The following is a 17,635-nucleotide window of genomic DNA, read 5'->3' as shown; positions in this document are numbered from 1 at the left end:
GTCCTGCCCTGGAATTCTAGTGAGGGTGCCAGATGAGGCTAGTGCCTGGGGAGGGGACTATCTTTAGAGATGTAACAGTTTTGCTTGGAGCTGCCTCAGGGTCAGGCCGGCAGGCGGCCAAGGAGACTTTCTCCTTTAGCGGAGCTGCAGGCCAGAACCATGTGCCATCCTGCGGGGGAGGGGAGTGTGGGAGGAAGCCAGGTCCAGGGGAAGGGCATGCAGTCACCAAGGCCATCTGCCTCTCTGCACCCTGGAGGCTGGACCAGCCTTGGTGGTCACCACTCAGTGTGACCAGACATCAGCCACCCCTGGGCAAACCATCTTCTCTGCGGGTGCATGGAATTAGCTCACTGGTGCTTCAGAGTCGGGACTGTCCCTCCTCACCAGGCAATTGCAATGGGCTGGCTTGGAGTCTGCGCCCAACCATTTAGTTGTTGTATGACTTTGTAAAAGACACTTAAGAGTCTCTGAGCTTCAGTGTATTTATCCTTTTTTTTTTTTTAATTAATAAAGGTGAAGGAGGGGTCCACACAGGGATCTGAGGAAAAAGAGTTCCAGGCAGAGGGAACAGTCAGCACAAAAGTCCTGAGGCAGGAGCATGTCTGGCATGTTTGAAACACAATGAGGAGGCCAGTGTGGCTGGAACAGGGTGGGCGGGGAGATGAGAGGGGATGAGGCCCTGCACAGGGCATTTTAATCAAGACCCCAGATTCCGTGAATAAATTCCGTGGCTCCTTGAACTAAGATGGGGAAATCACATGTTTACTTTCAGTAATCTCATACTGACAGTTATCATTTTCTTCAATTATGAGTGTAGGCGACAAAGCATGGTAGTGTTCGCAGTGCCTGAAATATTGTCACCACAAGGCATCAGATACTTTCATCACTTCACATTGCTACGGTTACACTCATCACGACTTCGACACTACAGTGATCAGTCCTGCCACCAGGTAAGGTTATAGAATGGGTTAATCCAGAAACATATATTATTACATAATGAATTTGTTTTAAAAGGATGTCAACAGCTATACTTCGATTGGCTTCCCTTCTAGTAATGTTATGTATTTTACTTTATTTCATTAAAAGCGTTATTCTGAGAAAGGTTCACAGGCTCCCCTCTATTGATGAAGGGGTCTGTGACCCAAGGAAGGTTAGGATCCTGAGGTAGAGCCTGAGGCCATGACGAGGATTCTGGCTCTTTCCTGGAGGCACCTGGCGAGCCACTGCAGGCTTCTGGGAAGAATGGGGAGGTCGGCAGTTGTCACCTGTGAGCCTCTGGGGGTGGGGGTGGGGCAAATTGTCAAGGGCAGCGTGGACAGGGCTAGGAGCCAGTGCCCAAGAGCTTGAAAGGCAAGGCCCAGGTAGGAGGTAGAGATCACCCTCCATTCTCACTTCCTCCTGCCATGTCTGAGAGGGGCCTCTGGAAGACCTGCTCAGTCTTGGGTGTCAGGACTGTCTTCTGACAGGACCCTGACCTGGGCCTCTCACTCCTGGGGGCAGAAGGCTGGGCCAGATTCTCCCCAAAGTTACCTCCAAGAAAAGGGCAGACCCTGAGAGGATGGAATAAGGGAAACTTGAACCAAGCTTGTTGCAGGAAGCCAAGGACGGCTCTCAGAGGCTCACCTTGGTGGAAATCACAACAATATAGCTAACTCCCAAAAAGGGCTTTCTCTGTACCAGGCGCTACTCTAAGACATTTATGTGTATTAATTAATTTAATCCTCACAAAAAGCCTAATGAGGTAGGTACTAGTATCACGCCCGTTTTATAAAAGAGGAAATAGCCACAGAGACAGCGCTAAGTTGTCCCAAGTCACACAGCCAGTAAATAGCAATCTTGGTTTTTGAAAAACTGCCTGGTGTGAGGACAGAAAGATGCTCAGAGGGATGGGGACACACAGAGACAGGGTAATTCTTCCTGCCTGGGGAGGGAGAAATTCAAGTTGTATCAACATGTAGTCCATTTTCATGTGGAAGAAACTGAGGACCAAAGGGGATCAGGAACTACCTGAGGCCACAAGCTGGTGAATGAGAATGCCAGCACTGGATGCTGGTGTCTTGACTCTTGCCCCTTCCAGTCTCACCCTTCTGCCCCCTCCCCACCCCCAAGCCAAGGAGAAGGTGGCTGGGGGGCCAGAAACAGGCTCAGAAGCAAGCTAACATCTACACTTTGCATTTAGAACCCCCTTTGAGCCCTGTGGCCTCAAATGATCACTTATGATGGTGCCTGAAAGTTCACTGTTAGCGTGTCGTTTTTAAGGCATTGTGCGAAGTGTGTGACCATGCATGATCTCAGTCTTCACAGCCCTCTGAGGTAGGAACCGTTCCTCTTGAACACAGGAGGAAGCGGAGACTTACAGAAGTGAAGACACGTGCACAGTCACGCAGTGGGAAGTGGCACAGTCAGGATTTGCTCTCCTGTCTAGTAAATGTAAGTGCGCTTACTGGGCACTTTCTGTGTGCCAGGTGCTGCTCTAGGTGACTTAATGGATACATTTGCTGAATCCTCACAACAGCCCTATCCCGGAGGTGCTGTTATTATTCTCAATTTACAGACGTGATGCCTGAGGCATGAGAGGCTGAGCAACCTACCCAGAATTACTCAGTTGGTCAGTGGCAGAGTTGAGACTGAACCCTGGGCTGTCTGGCCCCAGAGTCTGGGCTCTGGCTCCCCTCACTGTCCTACTGCCCTCTAGCTCTGGAATAGTCCCCAGATGTCCCATGGAGCCACTGCCATTCTTGGGGGTAGGCTATTTTCTGCTATTCATGTACCATTAAGGACAGGCTTCTCAGATGCTCCACAAAGGGGAACTGCTCCCCGAATGCAGGCAGGGCCCTTTGGGACTGAAAGGAAGGAAACTCACCTGCTAAACTCCTACTATGTGCCAGACACTTAACATATGTCCATGTCCTCTCAAACCCTCAGGAATTCGGCAGGGTTGGATGCAAAAGTCCCTTTTGCCAGATGAGGATATTGAGGCACAGAGGGGTTAAGTGACTTGTCCAAGGTCAAACAGCCAGTAAGCACTCAAGATGAGAATGGAATCCAAGACCATCTGACTGCAGAGCCCATGCCCTTTCCACCAGGATACACTGTCTCTAGAACCCACCACAGGCCCCTAGGCAACGGGAAGTCCATGGACGGGGAGGCAGGAGGATTCCCAGGCTGGCCTGGTCACAAATGAGGTTGCAGTGAGCAGTCCCATGCCTGAATAAGGGGCTACCTGAGCCCTGAGTGCAGGCTGAATAGGAAATCTTCCATGGGGGCAAGGGGAGGAGCAGGAAGCTCCCTTTGGGAATGGTAATGGAAGGTACCATCCCTCTGTCCCCTGTCCAGTCCCAATCACTGGGGTCTGGATCCTGAGGTTCTGGATAGGAAGGTATTCTGAAATCTAGACGTCAGTCCAATACATCTCCAAACTCCCAGCTACTTGCACGGAGCCTGGCATGCAGTAGGTTTTCAGCAGGCATTTGTAAAATTTACGGATGAGTCCCAGAGTGGCCCTGGTTAACTTGACCCCTCCTTCACCTAGCACTGTGGTGATATCACACCTATAATTATCAGAAACTTGACCCTGTGCCAGGCACTGCCATCAGCACTTCTTTTGTGTCACCTTATTTCACCCTCAAAATAGCCCTCTGAGAAAGGTACTGCCATTAGCTCCATTTTACAGATTATAAAACTGAGGCTTTGGAGTGGCAAGGCGACCTGTCTAAAGTTTTACAATGAATTACTGGGGAGGATGGCTCTTCCACTGGAGACTGTCTGGCCTCAGTCTATACTCTAAACTGGAGCTACTCAAAGGGGGATCAGTGGACCAGCTTTATCAGCATCACTGGTAGCTGGCTGGACATATGCAGCATCTTGAGCCCCACTCTAGACTTGCTGAATCAGAACATCTGGGGTGGGACCCAGCAGTCTGTGTTTTAACCAGGACCATGCAGTGATTCCAATGTATGCTCAAGTTTGAGTACTGCCAGTCTAGAACACGAAGTTATACTGCCTTTTCAACAACTCTCTCAGCAACTCTGAGAAGGGCTGGGAATTAGAAGTAGCTGCTATTATTATAATTATTGTTACCTCATTTTCCAGATGATGAACTGAGCCTGGACCAAGACTCAAACCCAAGTCTTTTGGCTCCAAGTCCCTTTCTCCTTACGGAACCTGTTTCTCTATCTGGAAAATGAGTGAATGGAACAAAAGGATCTCCCAGGGAGAAGAGGAATCCCAGGGTCTGACAATGGGTGCCACTTGGAACCCAGCAGCACACGTTGTTGGGCCCTGGCCATGGTGCTGAATTCGTGCCCCACTGACGGACAGCCGCCTAGGGTGGGAGATTGCGCCCCTAGAGGCGCCCCTGTCACAGGCGCTGTGCCTGGCCCTCGCCCCCAGGAAGCGGGAACCCTGATAACTCAGCATCAGGCTGGATTCCCAACTGCGACCCAGCTCAACTGGGTCTGCGAAGGCGCTGAGGGGCCCTCTCTGTCTTTAAGAGCAAAACAGATTTTAGGGGCCGAACTGAGCTTGCCTCAGGAGATGGGTTAACTCCTTTCTCAGCTCAAGATAAGTGGGGGTGCGGGAGAGGACCAGGGACAGACCCTTCAAGCCCCAGCCAGAGGAAGGCTCCCAGCTGGGCAGAAGCTGTGATCTGGAGGGCCTGTCGTATCCAGGACAGCAGCGTGGAGGGAGGCCCACAACCGGGCTACCGGGGCTGGAGGCTGGATCCCAGGAAGCGCTCCTCCTCCCTTCCCGCAGCAGCCGCCCCCTCCAACAGGCCGCCTTCCCAGCAGTGCCCATTCCCTTCCCCTTGTCTTTGTCTCTCTTCTCAGCCCTCCAACAGACCAGGTCTTTCTGGGAGGGAAAGAGGCAGAATGGATGTTCCCAGAATTGGGGACGGTGCTCCTGGGGCCCAAGACAGCGCCAGTCACCTCCCTGGAGAGCGGCCCAGCATCCTCCATCCTCCGGGTCCCCGAACCCCCACATCCCACCCTCCAGCCTCTCACCAGGTCCTCGGACCCCTTCCTCCTCCTGAATCCCCTCCCCCAAGCCTCCTCGCTACTGGGTGCATCCGGCTCCCCTGCTCCCTTGGGCTCTACCTTCTGAGAGCTGAAGGACTGGGTCCAGTGGTACAGAACCAGGCTCTCCTTGGGCCAATGGGCGGGGCTGGCCGCCTCGGGCGCGTCGGGGGCCTCCACCGGCTTGGCCGCATCGCTCTCCAGCGCCGAGATGGGCCACCAGCTGCAGTTGGTGGGGGTCAGGTTGTTGGGGGTCGCCATGACAGCCCGGAATCAGAGGGAGGAAAGAAGGAGGCTCCGCGGCGGCGGCTCTCTCTCGCCCAGCATCACATGGCCTCGCCGAGCCTGCCCCTCTGCTTCGCTCCCTCCCTCCCCTCTCCGTGAATGTCATTACTCGCTGGGCAAGTGGGGGAGGGGCGCGGGGGATCCCGGGATCTCCTTCCCTCCTCCTCCCCTAGGGACGCCCCTGGCCCCTGCTAGAAAAGCTGCCAGTCCCCTCCGTCAGGCTCCGTGGAAGGGGTGGAGGAGCCACAGGAGAATGGGCCATGTCCCCCAAATAGCTCATATCTGGCCAGCCACCTGCCAAGACTCCACCATTGTTAACGCATTCTGACTCTCAGTCTTCCAAAAGCAAATACCTCTTAGGACACCTGGTGTTATAGAGACCCATTCCTTGTATAAATCAGTGTCTGGAAATAGCTTTTCTCTCTTTGGAGCTGTTGTTTCCTAGCATTTCTCCTGAAGGATCTCTAAGGGCAGAGGGGAACAAACTATGAAATATAGAGCAAACGCTTACATAGCACTTGCCGTGTGCCCAGGCTTTACAACCATCAACTCACTGAGTCCTCACAATAATCCTATGAGCCTCATTTTACAGAAGAGGAAACTGAGGCACAGAGAAGCTAAGTGACCTTGCCCAAGGTCCCCTAACTAGTAAGCGGTGGAGCCGAGATTCGAACCCAGCCTGTCTGGCTCCAGAGTATATGCTCTTAGTGATAAGGTCATGATACTACGATGATGATATAAACAACAGCACAGCAAGCTTGTTATCAACCCAAGCACTTTGTACGCATCATCTCATTCATCTGCACAATAATCATTTTTACTAGAGGAGGAAGGCCAGGCTCAGAAATGTCAAGTCATTGGTCCAAGGTCACATCTTCACCCAGGAGACTGAGGCACAACTACAGGAGCCCAAGAAAGCCTGTAATGCCCTGCTGTCACTTAGTTTATGCTTAATATTCATGGGAGTTCCATAGAAAGTTCCCTAATACACCCGTGCTTCCCTTGATATAAATATTGTTTTAATTTATTTACCATTGAACAAATAGATGCACCAGGGAGATAGGCTTCTCAATTTTCCCTCCCTCCCTCATGTGATGCTATCAAGCAAGGACTCCTTAGCACATCTTCCTTTCAGATTGATGAGCATGGCTCTTGAGGAATCAGTGTCCTTCCTTCTACCAGACAACAAAAGTTCTGTGGTCCATGGGTTTCCCTTTTTTGCTTTGGCTGCCAGGAGGCTTGGAGCTACATTTTCTATTAACTCCCAGTTGCCACATTAGCCTCCCTGGTTCGGCAACTTCTTTGTCACCCTTTCAGGAAATTTTTATTCCTTCTTTTTCCTCCAAGTATATTGTTGCTCATGATTTGGTTTTACAAAGAAGGATATGGTGTGTCTTGAGGGAAAATTCAAATGTCTGAATTCAGGGAAGTAAGACCTTAGATATTCCATCAAGGTGAAAAATCTGGTCCATGTAGAGGCTGCTTTTAGGCAACAGACTAGAGCAATGGAATGTAGAGCGAGGCAAAAGGGTCACAAAAAGAGTGACCACCGAGCTGATGCAAACAGGTTCATTAAACAAGCCACCGTGAAATAGCCATAGGCCCTAAGAGACCAATTGCAACCAGGCACAGTTCCTAAGATTACCCAAAAAGGACAATTGCATACATCCCCATAACTCTTTTACTCTACCCTATAACTTTAGCCCCTCGCCACCACCTCTCAGCAGTCTCCCCTTTGCTGTCTCACAAGTGCTGCCTTGCAGTGTATTCAATAAACTTTTATCTCTTTTGTTCTGCCTTGGGTGAATTCTTATACCACCAGAGCCATGACCCCGCACCCTACTGGGATGCCCCACAGTCCCTATCTGGGTCTTCAACCTGAATGCATACAGGTGTCCATGCCACAGCAGTTACACCTCAAATGTGTATTCCTTCCCTCAACAAATATTCATTGTGCACCCATTGTGTGCTAGTCACTTCAGTGGTACCAGAAATGCAGTGAAAAATAAGACAGACACTGACCTGCTCTTTGCATATTTCACTTAGCAATATATCTGGAGTTTCCTATCAACACAGATCTAGCCCATACTAACAGTCTGCATTGTATGAATGCGCCATAATAAATGTAACAACTCCTATGCCACATGTGCTGTTTCTAATCTTTTGTTATAAAAACAATGTTGCAGGGACACCTGGGTGGCTCAGTCAGTTAAGCCTCTGACTCTTGGTTTCAGCTCAGGTCTGACTTTAGGGTCTAGAGTTCAAGCCCTGAGTTGGCCTCTGCGCTGGGGGTAAAGCCAACTTACAAAACACACACACATAAAAACCACACACACACAAAACAATGCTGCAGTAAAAATCCTTATTCATACAGATATGTGCACATGTTTGAGTATAATTTATACAACAAATTCCAATAAGTGGAATTGCTAGACCAAAGAATTTGTCTCTTAGGGCGCCTGGGTGGCTCAGTTGGTTAAGTGTCTGACTTCGGCTCGGGTCATGATCTCACGGTCTGGGTTCGAGTCCCATGTTGGGCTCTGTGCTGACAGCTCAGAGCCTGGAGCCTGCTCCAAATTCTGTGTCTCCCTCTCTCTCTGCCCCTTCCCCACTCATGCTCTCTCTGTCAAAAATAAATAAACATTAAAAAAAAACAATAAAAAATTAAAAAAAAAGAATTTGCCTCTGTCAAAGTTCCCTCGGAAGAGGCTATTCCATATTACACTCCCCACTAAGAATCCACAAAAGGGCCATTTCCCTGCACTTTTCCAACCCAGCGTACTGTTAAACTTTTTTGTTTCTTTTTGAATCTCTGGGTAAAAAAATGGTGTATCACAGTTTTTATTTGCTTTTCCTTTTTGAGTTTTTATTATAAAAAATTTTCAAACATATGACATAGCAAACAAGACAGCTCAATGAACACCCATATATCCATCACCTGAATATAATCATTGGTTAAAGCTTGCCATGTTTGTTTAATTAAGGGAGGAGGGTTTGAAGTATTTTGAAACAAATTATAGGCATCATGATACTTTATTGGTGAAATACTTCAGTATTACATACTTTATATCTAGCATAGGTCATTTTCTCACATAAACAACACATTTTTCACATTAAAAAAATTCACAATAAGGCCCTGATATCTAGTTCATACTCATATTTCTCCAGTTGTACCAGAATGATCTTCATAGTTTGTTTGAACCAGGATCCAGTCAAGGACCATGCCATGAATTCTGTTGTTACTTCTCAAGTCTCTTTTTGGAGAATGATTCTTGTTTCTTTTTATTTTTTTTTCTCCATGGTGTTAACTCACAGAGAGACTAGGCCAGGTGTCCTGTAGAATGTTCCACTTGGGGGTCTGATTGGTCACTGTTCTGCCCTTTAACTTGTCATACTCTCCCTTGTATTTCCTATAAACTAGTACTTGGGTCTAAAGGGAAGACTAGATTCGGGTGAAGCATTTTGGGGCAAACATTTAATCATTCCTTCGTGGGTGGTGCCATGCGCTTCATTTTGCCTTGTGTCAGGAGCTCCACGATGTCTTGTTGTCCTGCTATTAATGACGCTAAGTTGGATTTGAGGTGGTGACCACCCCTCTCCATGTTTAAATGCCCATTTTGCCTCTTCTCATCAGGACCTTATGGGTATCCGGTTTCTCCTCCATTGATGGTCCTTGGCTGAATCAGTTATGAGAGGCTGTAAAAATATTTTCTACTTTGCCCTTCTATGTGTATTTATCGGCTGGCATTCTTTCTTTGAGTTTCATTAAGTCATAAGTGAAGTTGACCATCTTTTCAAATGTTTCCCATCCATTTTAACTTGTCCCAGTGAATTGTCTGTGTTTCTGTGGGGACCCGGGCAATTATACCACAATGTGACGAGTGCTGTGCTAAGGTAAGGACTGGGGCTGTGGTAGAGTCAGGGAGGGACATCTGCTTGTCCCACTTGCCAAGAAAGGCTCTCAGGAGCCATGGCTCTCAGTATGGGTTTCTCTGAAGCAGATCCTGAGACAAGAATGCAAGGACAACCAGTTAATTTGGGAGAAGGAAACTCTGGGAGGGCAATGGCAGGATGACACAGACAAGAAAGGCAGCCTTGGAAGGTATATGTTCAAGCAAGTTAGCACCATGGGCGCCTGGAACTTAATCCCGCAGCGAAATTCTGAGGCTGGTGTAAAGCCCCTCCCGAGGAGGAAGAGAGCCAGGGTATTTACGCACCGAGTCCTGCCAATCCGTTGTTAGAAGGCTGTTCCTTGCAGGGAGTGTTGATTCCCCAGCACTTCAGGCCTGCCCCGCAGTCAGCAGAGTGGGTTCCCGTGTCTACGAAAAGCCCTCAGACCATAAATGTGGGTGCTGCCACCTGGGGGTCAGCTGGTATGCACAGAAATGGTGAAAGTAGGGGACACAGATAGGTCACTATCAGCATCTACTCAGGACGTCTAAGTACAGAATTTAAGAATGAGGAGGAATTAGCCAGATACAAGAAGATGGGGAAAGGGATGCGTGTTCCAGGCAGAGAGAAGAGCAGGGACAAAGCCCAGAGGTGAGAGAGAGGGTGGGGTGTTCCAGGGACCCGTGGCTGTTCATCTGGCTGGAGACAGGGGTCACAGTTGAGGCTCAGTAGTCATGCCAGGCCTGGTAAGCCACATTTAGGAGTTATCACATCATGCTAAGGGCACTGGGGTGTCACTGGAGAGTTTGAATCAGGAAAGTAACATTCAGTTTGGGTGCCGGGAATCTGAAGAACCCTGAAATACATATACTGACAGTCCAGTGCATGAATTCACACTGGAGACTAGCTGTTCCTTGTCAGTGATGGGATTGCTTCTGCCCTTCTTCCGTGAGAACTAGGGATGGACTCAGCCATCAAGGGGTTGCCATTGAATGTGAACTCAGTGCACAGCGAGATGGAGAGCCTGACGGAACTTTTTCACTTGGGTCTACCACTGGTATTATAATATGTATGTTATTATAGTAACAGCTTTGAGGGTTTTCCATGTGCCAGACACTGTGCTAAACACTTTTTAGTCATTATCTCAGTTGAGGTGGTATCGTTACTATCTTGATAATACAGATGGGGACATTGATGCTCAGGTGAATGAAGTTATTAGCCCAGGTCAAGAGCTAACATCCAAGTCCATAGAAAATGGAGTTCTAAGTGTCCACACAATAGGGAATTAGATAACTTAGAGTATGTTCATACCATGGAATAATTTATATCTACCAAATGAGGAAGGTTACAACTTAAAGGTTACAATTAAAAACAGGTTATAATTATATAAGCTACTCTAAAAACTCTATTTAGTTTAGCTTACTATAATATTTAAAACACAAAAAGAAGAAAAAGCAGGTTGCCAAAAAATACATACAATTAAATTTTAAAGTATATAAATTATAGAAGGATAGTCAGTAAAAGTGGTTTACATCACAGTGAGTGGAGACGGGCAACAGGAGATCATGCGTGCTTCTTTTTTTCTTTGTTGGATCTTCCAGTCTTCCTTCTATTATGGACTGAATTGTCCCCCCACAAAACCCCCATGTAACTGTATTTGGTGATGAAGGGGCTTATTAAGGCTAAAGGAGGTCATAGGGGTAGGGCTCCAATCCTTTACAAAAGCAAGAGACACCAGGGATCACAATCTCCTCAAGCAAGCACCAAGGGAAGGCCCTGTGAGGACATGGTGAGAAGGGGGCTGTCTATAAGCCAGAAGAGAGGTAGAATCCAACTCTACAGGGACCTTGATCTTGGACTCCAGCTTCCAGAACTGTGAGAAAGTACACTTCTATTGTTTAAGCCACCTAATTGGTGGCAGCCCGAGCAGACTAATACAGCTACAATAGAAGTACTTTATTTATATCTTTTAAAAATAATTTGAAGTTGGTTTGGGGTTTTTTTTTTGTTTGTTTGTTTCCAAAGATACTGCTTGATTTCTCCCTCACTCCCGGGGGCAAGCCAGGCCTGGGAAAGGAGAAGGAATTAACATGGTCTAAGTGTCCTTTCACCGGACGCTTTACAGAAATCCTATGAGAAGAGTTCTAATGTCCACACCTGACAGATGGGATCACAGAGGTTCAGGAAACACGAACTGCCTGACCCCAGTCACCATCTAGGATGAAGCAGAGCTGGGGTCAGGATGCAGGTCTGTGTGATCTATCCCCAGATATACCTGAGCCCTTTTCTCCACACACCACTGCCTCCATATATAGCAGATGCTGAAAGGGCCCTGGCTATGGGCGGAGTGGGGTGGGATGGGGGTGGAGCACATCCTTTCAGCCTGTAAAGATCCCTCAGGAGATTTTGCTTCCAAGTTTTGGGCAGGATGGTTTTCCTGGGAGTTAGAAGTCACCTGAAGAAATGTGCTGTGAAAAATCCCAACAGTGGGGGGCGCCTGGGTGGCTCAGTCGGTTAAGCATCGACTCTTGATTTTGGCTCAGGTCATGATCTCACGGTTCATGGGATCAAGCCCTGAGGTGGGCCCTTGGCTGACAGTGCCGAGCCTACTTGGGATTCTCTCTCCGCCCCTCCCCCACTCAAGCGCACATGCTCTCTCTCCCTCTCTCTCAAAATAAATACACAGATTTTTTTCTTAAAAAAAAAAAATCCTAACAGCGAATGCATCTAATATCTGCATCTATTACAACAGGGCCTGCTGACTCAGGAAGCTACCAGGGTCCCAGTAATGCCCTAAGGGTGTGGCGGAGACATGGCGGGCTGGGAGGGCACATGCTCCACCTGGTGCACAGCTGCTCCTTGTTCCAGCCAATTACTCCCACGGTGGATTGCAACATAGCTGCCAGCTATCACAGGTTTTCAGGAACCTGGAGATCCAGATGATCACATGAAATCTCTCCTTTTAAAATGGTTGAGAAAAAAACAAAAACAAAAACACTGGCTGGCACAGAAATAACAAAACATATTTGTGGGTTAGATCAAGCCCTCGCATTGTCAGTTTGCAGCCTCTGCAGGAGATCATTTTTGCCACAATCCTAGGGGCAGTATGTTAGTTAACAAATCACTAGCTACTCTAAGAGATAGATTGCCAAATCACAGTGACTTTACACACTAGTTTATTTTTCACTCACATGAGGTCCAATTAGCAGCAAGTTAGGAGAAGGGCAGAGAGTTCTGTTAACCCTCCCATGTGGCTTCCAAGATCACCCAGGCATTGCTATCCAGTGGGCATTTAATATCCAATGGGCAGACAGTGGAGAGAGAGAGCAGAGGACATTGTGGGAGGTTTTTATGGGTAGCAGCCCTCCTCACTTATGCCCTTGTTCCATTGGCCAGAACTCAGTCATGTGGCCACCTCACCTAAATGTAAAGGGGAGCTGGGAAATGTAGTCTCTGTGACAGCCTGTGACAGCCAGTTTTCAACACAAACTGTCCTATAGACTGCGTATGTAGACCTCTGGGGTAGTTATCCATCTCTGCCCCATGCAATTACCATCACCTCCATTCTACAGATGAGGAAATGAGCCTGTGACCTGTGAGAAGTCTCGAACCAGGAGCACGGTCTTTCTGACTCTGATCCAGGGATCTTTCCTCTACCCCAGTGTTTCCCAAAGTTGCCATTTCAAAAGTCATCCATGGCACTTGTTAAACACTCAAGTCCCTGAATGTTCAGGGGAGCATGTGGTAACCTGTATCTGTATCAGGAATCCCAGAATATTCTTCCCTCAGACTCCACACCAGGGGCTTCGCCTCAGAATCATCTAGGGAGCTTTGTGGAATGCTCATCTCTTGGCTCTAACCCCTAGAAATTCTGATTCAGTGGGTCTGCAGGGAGGTGACCTGACACTGACATTTTATTATTCTCCCAGGTGATGTGCAGCTAGGGCTGGGAACCTCTGCTCCCACAACAAATCAGGCCGGTCAGGTTTTCAAACTAAAGCAGCAAGAGACAGAGAGAGAGAGAGAGAGAGAGAGAGAGAGAGAGAGAGAGAGGGAGAGGGAGAGGGAGAGGGAGAGGGAGAGAGGGAGAGGGAGAGAGAGAGAGGGAGAGAGAGAGAGAGAAAGACAAGTGAGTCTCTACCCTGAGAATCAACATTTTAAAAACTCTTCACATGATTCTAATGTGCAGTCTAGGTTGAGACCTTGTCAATAAATGGACCAGAAGACTGAATCAGTCAATTTGGGGTAGGCCAAACTTTCTGTATTTTTAAAGCTCCTCCAGGGTATTATGATACCACTGCCCTAGGGCTCTGCTTCTCAAAGTATCCCCTGAAGTATCAGCATACCTCTGGGAGCCTGGAAAAAATGCAGAATCTCAGGTTCTACGCCAGACCTGCTGAATTAAACCCCCAGGAGATTAGCACACACATTAGTGTGGGAGGCACTGTTCCAGGCACACAGGCTCTTTTTGGGAGGACCGCCAATTAGGTCCTCCAATCAGGGCTGGCTCATCTTCTCTCTGTCCCCATCCACCCTCCTGAAGCTGCAGGAAGTTTTCTAGTGTCACTAGCATAATCTGTCCTCAAAGGTCTGGGCCTTGCTGCCCCCATGCCGTGACCATCTGTTCATGGATACTTTGTTTAGTCTGGGCATGCGCATGGTTTGATGAATCAACAGGGGACTTGCAGGCCTATTCTGCTAGGGAAGGACATCACAGATGCTGGGTACCATCTTGGGGGCAGACCATGGGATTGGGTGCCTCCCCCGAAGATCTAAAAGCTCTTTAGACCTGCAGGTTGGAGATAAAGGCAGACTTGTTTTGTGAGGTTCTGGGACCAATCAGAGGAGCCTACAGGGAGGGAGGGTGTAGTTCAATAGAGGGAAAAGTTTCAAACGAGTAGAGTTCAAATCCAGGGTAGTAAACTTCCTGTTCTCGGAAGAGGACAAATAAATGTTGAATGGCCTCCATTCAGGGGCACCTGGAGGGAACCTCTGGATTGGATGTGAGCTGGAAGGAGAACTCTCCTCAAGGCTGAAACATGAAACACGCAGGCCCTCAGAGACTGGGAGGCTGGGTCAGGAAGAGCTTGGGGAACAAAATGATTCAGGGTTTTACTGTGCCAATCATGCATGAAGGTAGTTTGCTTAAACACAAATGACGGTTTCTGCATGAAATAATTTCCGTGTCGGTCTCCACCAGTTTGAAAGCTGTGAGGTCAGTGGCTGGGCTGCCTGTAGAGTCCACAGCACCTGGCACAGATACAGCAGCACCTGTCCAGTAAGTATGTGTTAACTTAAACGTAAATGGCTTAAAGTGAGCATTGATCTATTTGTCTCTTATTGGTCATTTCTGTGCACTGTGGGACAATTTGGCATCCTTTTGTGCCCTTTAAAGCACCTTTGTCAGGTGTTCACATTGTCCATTTTTTCTGCTTGCTTTCTCAATTAAGTGCTAATTCTTTTTCATCCAGCTTGTATGTGCATGGCATTCTTTGTAATGGCAAAACAACTCAAATATCCTAAATGGACCACAAAAGGGGGTTGTTGAATCATTCAGGGGCTCTCTTCCCACAAAGCCCATCCAAACAATCCAAGTTAAGAACCTCTTATCTGGAAGGATCCCAGAAAGATGCCAACACCATGATCTCCAGGGCAATGTTCTCTATGAACTACTTTGTGCTTGGCCATATCTTGGTTTTTGGTTTTGTTTTGTTCTGTTTTGTTTTTTCTGTTCTGAACATCTATTACTTTTGAATGAGAAAAACCAACCAGCAGATATTGGACTGGTTTTAAACTCTATTTTAGATCTCTCCTTTATTTTAGCCAGCTTTATCTAGTTGGCAATGTTATTATTTGAGAAAATTGCACATTGAAATACAGAGTGAATGCTTCCAATAACCACTTAACAAGGAAGCTGAGGCCCTTAGAGAAAAACAGTTATCTGTCCCAGGGTACATGAGATAAGAGCAGAACTCAGCCCCTGATTTGCAGATGGGTGTTCTTTCTCATAGATCACTCCCCTCCCTTCCCATGTTGAACCTCTAAATGTTTTCTCTCATGAAGATAGCAATGCAGGGGTGTCCCAGGCATTCTTGGCCTCACAGGTTGGATGCTTCATTTCACTGACATGACTTGTGTGGCTTTCAGAGTAGAGAGAGCCATCAGACCAGGCAGCCTCCGCATATGCGTTTGCTTACTGGATAACCATAACAGGTTGCAGATCAAAGGCACAGAACTTCTGGCAGAAGTCCTGGACCTGGCACTAGGCCAGGAGCGATCTTCCCACTTTGAAAGTCTGCTATTGGGTGATCTTCAAACGCTGCAGGCAAGTCTGTGCCATTTCTGCCACGTGGGACACTTTCTTGGGAGTATCCGGGATTATTGAGAGGTTGTCCATGCACACTTCCTCCAGGATGGCTCCGGCTTCTCTGAGCTAAGTGAAAGGTGTAGGCACTTCTCCAGGAGTCCTTGACATGCTGAGCAGCACTTAGGACTGGGCTCCACTCCTTTTCCATTTGATAGGACCCAGCAGAGGGAAGGTGAAAGCATTCATGCTGCATCAGAACCTATGCCAGCAGCTTCAGGCTCTGCAGAAGCACCACGGGCTTGGCTCAGCTGTGACAGGCTGGACAATTCACAGGGTGAATGGATCTCAGGTTTCACAGCTGAGAAATAAGCATGAGGATTTTTTATTGTTGTTGTTTTTTTCTCCTGGCATTTGGGCAGATGAGTCCATGGTGGGTATTCTAGGTGTCCTGAAGTCAGCTGCAGAATACATTTCATTTTGGGGCCCTGGTCTGTGATAAAGAATATGTCTGGGCTAATATAATTCTTGGACTTGGCTCCTGGGTCTGGGTGTTCATGGGGAGAAGGTGCCTTGGAAGTGCAGTAGAGAAATTCTGAAGGCCAGAGGATGTGAGCATTGACAAGTTCTCAAGGCCTACACTGAGGGATTCTTTCTACACCTTCTCAGGGAAAGACAAACAGGCACTTACATGACTCTTTTTTTTTTTTTTTAAATGTTTATTGATAAAGAGAGAGCATGAGGGAGAAGGGAAGGGGCAGAGAGAGAGGGATAGAGAGAATCCCAAGCAGGCTCTGCACGTCAGCGCAGAGCCTGACACGGGGCTCGAACTCGCAAACCGTGAGATCATGACCTGAACTGAAATCAAGAGTTGGACATTTAACCAACTGAGCCACCCAGGTGCCCCTACATGACAAAATCTTAAGGACAGATTGCATAGTAATAATCAAAGGGGTGTTGCTTAAAAAATCTTCGGTGGCTTTACTAGAAAATTACAAAGTTAATATACATTCGTCATAACAAATTCAAATAATATATAACATAAGCAGTAAATATAACTCCATTCTCTTTAAGAGGTACAAAACAAAATAAGGTATCATTTTTTCAAACTATCAGAAATAGCCAGCTTAAAAAACCGGTAATATCCGGCACTGGCACAGGTGTAGGCCAGGGTATTTTTTTTTTTTTAATTTTTTTTTCAACGTTTATTTATTTTTGGGACAGAGAGAGAGACAGAGCATGAACGGGGGAGGGGCAGAGAGAGAGGGAGACACAGAATCGGAAGCAGGCTCCAGGCTCTGAGCCATCAGCCCAGAGCCCGACGCAGGGCTCGAACTCACGGACCGCGAGATCGTGACCTGGCTGAAGTCGGACGCTTAACCGACTGCGCCACCCAGGCGCCCCGGCCAGGGTATTTTAACCTCAGCACTACTGACATAATTCTTTGCAGTGGGAGCTGTCCTGTTTATCCTTGGATGCCTCAGTCCCCTAGACACCAGTAGCATCCAGCACTACCTCCCAGACTGTGACAACAAAGAATGTCTCCAATGACTGTCAAATGTCCCCTGAAGGGGTACAAAATCACCCTCTCCCCCAACAGAGCCACTGAAGACAAAAGGACACCCCAAACACCACCGGTGGGAGTGGAATCTGGCAGTTTAACATACCTATCAGGTATTAAAATGTGTATCACAAGGATAACCCTTCAAAATATATTTACAGGGGCACAAACTTGTCCATCAAGCACTCATGGTAACAATGGTTAATGGCACTAATGGTTAATACAGTACTATTGGTAATATTTTAAAAATTAGCAATGATCTAAATAACATTGGTAGGAAATTGGTTAAATATCTATCTATCTATCTATCTATCTATCTATCTATCTATCTATCTACAAAATGCCCAGACATACAACTGAATTAGGCAGCTCTGATATAGAGGTCTTCAAGATAAAATTGTTATAGGGGAAAAAAGCAAGGTGCAGAACAGTGTAGAGAACATTTTTTTTAAATTTAAAGAACGAAATTGTATGAATAAGTGAGTGTGTGTGTGTATGTATATGTGTATATATGTATATATATACACACATATATACAAGTATATATACATATATATGTATATATATAAAGATATGCAT

The 17,635-nt window shown here is 47.3% G+C and overlaps 1 protein-coding gene across 3 annotated transcripts in view; it reads right to left on the bottom strand.

Annotated features, from left to right (window-relative positions):
• Positions 1–17,635, bottom strand: part of GDAP1L1 (ganglioside induced differentiation associated protein 1 like 1) — a 40,433-nt gene that overhangs the window by 22,140 nt on the left and 658 nt on the right. Inside the window, exon 1 of one of the 3 annotated variants that reach the window (XR_015249482.1) lies at positions 5,097–5,292. The exons of 1 other annotated variant lie outside the window; for it this stretch is intronic. Coding sequence is in view for 1 of the 2 variants with exons in the window: in XM_025932024.2 (XP_025787809.1) it covers positions 5,097–5,276 (180 nt within the window). In the remaining variant the exon portion in view is untranslated. Of the gene's footprint in view, positions 1–5,096; positions 5,627–17,635 lie in introns of those variants that run through there. One more of the 3 variants, XM_025932024.2, reaches the window with a different exon arrangement.

This window comes from Puma concolor, chromosome A3, assembly GCF_028749965.1.
Source record: "Puma concolor isolate L17-30 chromosome A3, mPumCon1.1.hap2, whole genome shotgun sequence".
Classification (NCBI taxonomy): domain Eukaryota; kingdom Metazoa; phylum Chordata; class Mammalia; order Carnivora; family Felidae; genus Puma; species Puma concolor.
Note: the sequence above shows the minus strand (reverse complement) of the source record. Positions and strands in the feature narration are given on the sequence as shown.